This window comes from Nannospalax galili, unplaced genomic scaffold (assembly GCF_000622305.1).
Source record: "Nannospalax galili isolate Female #2095 unplaced genomic scaffold, S.galili_v1.0 scaffold640, whole genome shotgun sequence".
Taxonomy (NCBI): Eukaryota; Metazoa; Chordata; class Mammalia; order Rodentia; family Spalacidae; genus Nannospalax; species Nannospalax galili.
Window position 1 is genome coordinate 479224 of NW_008346088.1, and position 6958 is coordinate 486181.

The window sequence follows — 6958 nt, forward strand, 5'->3', positions numbered from 1 at the left end:
TACCAAGTTTGACTTCCAGCTTGGGATGGACCCTTACCCTGTGAAACACACCAGGAACAGCTTTTGCCTATGGCTGCTATCTAGAATTGGAAAACTCTTTAGGCTCTCTTTCACAAGTTGGAAACTTATCTGGGTGGCATCTTTCCCTGAGGGCATTTTTCCAGTTGTCCCAGTACAGAGCAGGAAGCCTCTCCTTAATGTGCTAATATCTTTAACAATTACGGTCACTTTTCCAGCACATTCCTTGCCTTTAATATTAAGATTCCTAGTGCTCTTTTTCTCTCCAGTCTGTGCATTTTGTATTTCTCTATGTTCCACTTTCTCTTTTTCATTGTATACCTGCATAAGAGTTATCAATAATAAGTATTCCAAAGATTCAATGTTATGCTGTCTTGAAATTTCTTTTGCCAAAGAAATCAGTCTATTATTTAATTCCACCTCAAGTAAGTTCTCAGGACATGGACAGAAAACAGCCAGATTCTTTGCCAAAATGTTACATAAATGGCCTCTAGCAGAGTTGGTAATATAGACCTTCTTCCTCTCTGAAGCCTCATAAACTAGTTCCTAAGCCAGCTGCATTACTCTCAGCATGGCTATTTTTCAGGTTCCTTCTAGAGTGGTGCATTAAGCTCTGTTTACAGCACTCAACCACCTTTCAGTCCAAGTTTCAAAGTCTTCCACAAAACAAAACAACACAGCCAAATACTTCAGAGCAACACCCCCATTCCTGGTACCAACTTCTGTATTAGTTGTTTTTTGTTGCTGTGGTAAAACACCATGACCTAAACCAACTTATAGAAGAGAGTGTGTTTTGGTTTGTGGTTCCAAGGGAATGTCAATAATGGGGGAGGTGTGGCAGCTGGTGGCCTCAGCAGGAAGCTGGTTGATCACATTTCATTACACAAGAAACTGAGACAGCAACCCAGAAGTGGGGCAAGGCTATAAATTCTCAAATCCCACCTCCAATGACTCATGTCCTCTAGCAAGACTACATCTCCTAAAGGTGCCATAACCTTCCCAAACAGTACCACCAAATGGGGACCAAGTGTTCAAATACATGAGCCTATGGAGGACACTTTTTATTCAAGGAAGGGAGGCAGAAACATTGTGAGTTGAAGGCGAGCCTGGCTGATATAACAAGTTCATATCTCAAAACACAATAAACAAACAAAAAAATATTTGTTTTATAATAGAAAATACAGTCATATAGTCCAAAAGCCATAAAGTATGGTGAAAGGAGAATATAAAAATTCTCCCTCACACCCATCTCCCAGCACCTAGCCTCCCTTTCCATGGGAATGAATGCTATCAATTTTTGTATATTACTTCAGACAAATAGACAGACACATAAAAGTGTGTGTGTGTCTGTGTGTGTAAGCATATGAGTGTTTACTGCTCCCCATTTTATGCAAAATATTTTACACATTGTCCTGTTCACTTAATTCTATACTCATCCTAACCCTTGGATATTGTCTTAGTGAGTAAATATCAATTTTCATACTTTTTTCATCTGTAGAATACATTATGTGGGCATAAGCTATAAAATTCATCCTTTTAAGGTTTTTACTCATTCTTTCTCTGCTGGAGTGAACAACTATAAAAACAAGCCAGTGAGTGCACATTTAAGCACATTTCTGTAATATAGTCCTGAGATAAGGGAACCACTGAAATGCAGGGGATTCTCTGACTGAATAGGTTCCACCATGCTGTTTTATAGAAATGTTAAAAACAATGTTTGAAAATGAAGAATAAATAGGGATCATGGTCCTAAAATAAGCTATGGTATTTGGGTAATAACTGTTTCAAATAAGGGAAAGATCTAAAAATCCAGTTACATTGGCTTGAGATGATAATGTGGACTAAAATATGCACACCCTCTCTCCCACAGATGTGTACATACAATATCCATGAGAATTCTCACAGAACCTAACAGCTAGAACAAAAAAGGGAACTGGTCATATTAAAGTGAAGCAAGATCCTGACAATTAGTATAATTGAATATGTAATTGTGCTAATTAGAAGTGTATATTTAGATGTCTTGCGACTCACCAGAACATTGCTGTACACTACCTCTATATTCAAAATATCCTTCCTCTCCAAAGAAGCTATTTCTAAAACCTCATTTGACTTTACTGATGCTCATTGTTCACTGCCGGCATGTCCATATTTCTTCAATTACCATTTGCAGGTATGTCGTATTTGTTCAGAGTAGGGAAGTACATATTTTCCCCCATATAAAGCCTTCTCAGAGGCAAGGCCATATTCTAGACTAATATTCTAGTCTGCTGAACCTCCTTCCAAGAGAAGACGGCACATTAAGAATTATTCAATAAATATTCATCAAGTAAAACACATCATCAATGATATAAAATGCATTCTGGGTAATTACCTGCTGCCTGTTAAACTAGAATTTATGAGCTTTCTGTTCCTCCATAGTAGAGTCCTCTTGCTTCCATAACAGACCTTGCCACTTTTTGCTATTGTCATTTTCAGCTCAACTCACCCACTGAGAAGTTACTTTGCCCTGAGGGAGTCTGTGGTCCTGTCACTTAATCTCCAACCACAGAATGCCCTTCTAACCCACTTGCTGCCTATTCTAATCCTACTTGTTTCTTTACAGCCCACAGTGACCAAAGGGCTCCACCAAACCTTCCCACTTTACCCTCACAGTTTCATTCCCCTATAGAAATCTTAGCATGTGTACCTAATTCCCTAGGTAATGTTCAGTAGTTTCAGTGTATCTGCAAATCCAACTTTTCTAAGTGGCACAAGCTTAGATGAAAGATGAGCAGAAACTGAGCTCAGATTTTTTAAATTTTATTTTTATTTTATGCATATAAGTGTATTGCCTCCATGTATATAAGTGCACCTGTGTTGTGCAATGCCTGCAGAGTCCAGAAGAGGGTGTTGGATCCTGAAACTGGAGTTTCAGACAGTTGTTAGTCACCATGTGGGTGCTGGAAATCGAACCTGGGTCCTCTGCAAGAGCATTGGTGGTCTTAACCACTGATCCATCTCTCTGGCCTGAGTTCAGATTTTTTAAAAGGCAGAAAAGTGGGCTGGAGTTGAGAGCTCTTACTAGACAGAAGCTAAGGCCAGCTACTAAAACAAGCTCCTCCATATTTGAATTGGCTAACCTAGAGACACCACAACCTAATCAGCTTTTTCAAGGGAACATCATCATCTGGAGAAAAGGTCAGAGTTCAACTTGCTTTAAAGAAACAAAATTCGAGTTACCTCCATCATGGACATGATAAATCAGCCTGACTAATAATGCCCCCTAAACAAAACTCTTTTCTCTTGTTTGATGAGTTCTAAAACATCTTTAACAAGTTTAGGGGATAAGAAGAGGGAAAGAATATTCATTTTGCAATTAGACAGGCAAACTAAGTGCAGTGACTAATGCTTTACTGTGGCTGAGTTCCAATTAAAGGGTAATTAGTATCAATCAGAAGTGTACATGATATCATATTAATTTATTTCTCACTTTCAGTGCAAGATGGGAAGGAAAAAAGCAAGGAAAGAGGTAGGGAAGAAGGATATCTCAGGAGACCAAAAGATGTCTGACAGGGAGGAACAGAGGAACATCCCACAGAAGTGTGAGAAGGAAGCCAAGGCAAGGAAAGGCCTTGTGTTCACCCAGGATGGGCGATGGGCTCTGTGTGCTGATACAATCATGGTTAGATCCACGAGTTTTGATTTCAGAAATAAGAACTTCTTATTTTTTACTTGCTAAGTGTCTCCCTTCAGTTGTTTGTTTTTCTTTCTAAATATAAGTTCTTTGGAAATTTTGAGGTCAGAATCATAGAACCAGAAGCATTTCCCTATAAAATGCCCTGTAGGAACTTCATATACTGACACTCCTAAGGCAGGCCAGGTGGCAAATCTGCTTTTGTCCCTTATGTGAACAATAACAGAAGACACCAGAGGATGACCACTGCCAAGATGGAATTTAAGCCTCTGAACATTGCAGTCACCACTCAAAAGAGAATTGCCATTCTCACAAGACACCAAAAGTCTATTTTTTAAAGAAATTTACCATATACAAGAAAGTTTTTAAAAATTTAGAAAATATACTTTCTATTCACTATAGGACAACAGCTCAGTTGATTAAAAGTAACAATTTTTCAGATATGTTTTTCATTATAATCAACTGTTTATGCTTATTTGTAAATTTTCACTATAGAAGTTACATATACTGAAAGAAAATTGTGTCATTACTAAAGATTTGTGTTTGAAAACGGTTCTTTCCTGTGCCATAAGGAAGCCTCTCAGCAAACGGTATTTTCATTATGTTTTAACGTTATAAAAATCTTATAAACCTTTATGTCGACGAAATTATTTTGAAAAAAAAAAAGCAAACAAAAACTTTTCCACCTTGGTATAGTAATGCAAGTCTAGAATTCCAGCCCTTGGGAGGCTAAGGAAGAAGAACTACAATTTTTGATGTTGAACTGCACAACAAAGTGAGCTCTAAGCAGGCGTGGGCTACACAGTGAAACTGTCTAAAAAACCGACAATGGGGTGTAGTTCAGGAAGAGAGTACTTACCCGGTATGTGCAAAGCCCAGAGCTAGGTCCCCAGCACCACAGAAAAAATAATATTAAAATAAAACCCACCCTTTCCATTCAGCAAACTAGTAAAACATTATTGGCTATATTCAAATCACATGATAACTATACAACACTAAATCAGAACTACAGTGACCATGAACAAAAATTAAAATTCAGTGTCAAAATCTATATGAGTCAAGGAGTTTTGTTTAATCACCTGTGTATATCTTCTAACTGAAGATCAAAATCTTCAAGTTTCTTTTGATATTTCTCCATAAAGTTACAGAACTCAATAAGGATTGACGATTTCAGATCAGGATACGGACATTCCAAAGTTTCTAACTCTATGGGCAGTTCACTAAGCAGGTTAGCTTTTTCATCTGAAGAATATTCTAGCAACTGAAATAAATGATTATTTGATTTAATAAAAATGAAAAATTGACAAATGAATAAATTACTACCTAGATCTTACTTACTTTCACACTCCAGTCTGAAAGGTGGTTTTCTATTCTCTGTTGCTCCAGATTAAGACTTTCAAAGACAGCTTTCAACTCTTTCTTCACAGAATCAACCTAGAGGAACAGAGAATATGTAAATTACTGCAATTTTCCCAGGATTATTTCTATATTTTAAAGATTTATTTTCTTTTTATTTATGTCTATGTGTGTTGTGTCTTTGAATGTACATACACATGTGTATACAAGCGCCAGTGGAGGCCAGAAGAGGGCATCAGATCTTCTGGACCTGGAGTTACAGGCAGTTGAGAGCAGCCTGGCATGGATGCTGGGAACTGAACTCCAGTAGTCTGGAAGAATTAAAAAGTCCTTATAGCTGCTAAACCCAAAATTATTTCTATTTACAGACAAGAATCATTTTCAAAAGCCAGTAAAAGGAAAACAATAGAAGAGGGGAAAGCCTGTTTGAAAACCTGTGAAGAAAAAGAGATGCGACCAGGTAGTGCTCATCAAACAAATGACCCTTAGGGAGGATTGCAGTCCCATAAGCCAAAAGGAGCTTGCACTGTGGTTACAGCTACTCTGCACCTGCATTTGGAATTGTTCATGGTAAGACTTCAACCACACACACTTGTTCTCAAGCATCCCTTCCTCTAGTCCCCAGCTAGGCATAGATTCATTCTTTTTATCTATGAAAGCACTATAACATGACAGAATAGCTGGGAAGTAAAGAAATGAAAGTTCAAACTCTACACCTTGCACAACCATACCAACAGACCTTATGCTGCACAGAGGGGAGGTCATCAACAAGTAAACAAAAGTATCCAAAAAGGCATGCAGAGGGGCTGGAAAGATGCCTCAGTGGATGAGAGCACTGGCTGCTCTTGCAGAGAACCCAGATTCGATTCCCAGCACCCACATGGCAGCTAACAACTGCCCATAGCTGCAGTTCCAGGGGATCCGACACCCTCTTCTGACTTCTGTGAGTTGCATGACATGGGTGCACTTACATGTATGCAGACAATACACTCATACACATAAAATAATAAAAATAGTAAATAAAACATTTTTCTTGTCTTTGTTTTCATTTTAAAAATGATTTATTTAATAACCACATAATTAGAAGAAGCATTTCATCACAACAGCATGGACATATTCAATAACAATTTTCAGAGCTAAGATGCATCTCCATCAAAATTGAACGTCAATTTTTAGGTTTACAGTTGAATTAATACAGTTATACAAGACATAAAATTACAGGAGGTTTTAACCTTCAAAAAGGATCTCCATTTCATTTTAAAATATACTGTTTCATACAGAAAAACTCATTTTTAATGCAACTAACAGATGTTTGCACATGCTTCTCTAATCTCTATGTATCTGATTATTACTAGTCACGGTTACTTTCGAGACCCTTGTCACCTGAACATGGATATAAAGTCATCAGGTAGATTTCAATGGTAAAGTTTTTCACATCTACTAATTACATGAAGCAAATTTTTATGCTTCTTCCCCAAATACAACTAATTTTTAATATTTTTTGTATGTAGTTCATACAGAACAACCCAAACAATCTTACTCATCTATATACCCACATCCCAAGTGACACTATCCCATCCCCCTCCCCACGGCTGGAGCCCATATATTCATCATCCCTATTACTGTCCACTGTGTTGTCAGTGTCCCCAGCTATTTTCCCAGTGCTTATCCATTCACTGAGTCTAGTCAGCCTATCTACGGTTCTTTGTTTTGGGAAGATCAGCTCTTCCTCATCTAGCAGCAATCAGTTGCCAATATTCCCTTAGATAAGATTGGGGTCTGCTGTTCATTTTCCCAGTTCTGTGCTGGCTTACTATCTGGGAGTCTCTTGGGCCACCCTGGCCAACAACTCAAAAGAAGGTATCTCCTATCTGGCATTGTTTCTTGTTATGTAGCCTTTAGCTATACATA

General features: G+C 38.0%; 1 protein-coding gene across 7 annotated transcripts in view; it reads right to left on the reverse strand.

Annotated features, from left to right (window-relative positions):
• Ccdc148 (coiled-coil domain containing 148) overlaps positions 1–6958 on the reverse strand; it is a 376894-nt gene that overhangs the window by 225300 nt on the left and 144636 nt on the right. For all 7 annotated transcript variants that reach the window (XM_008842508.3, XM_029568022.1, XM_029568021.1 and 4 more), the window contains 2 exons: positions 5030–5125; positions 4771–4952 (listed from right to left, as the gene is read on the reverse strand). In XM_008842508.3, the coding sequence (XP_008840730.2) occupies positions 4771–4952; positions 5030–5125 (278 nt within the window). The remainder of the gene's footprint in view (positions 1–4770; positions 4953–5029; positions 5126–6958) is intronic.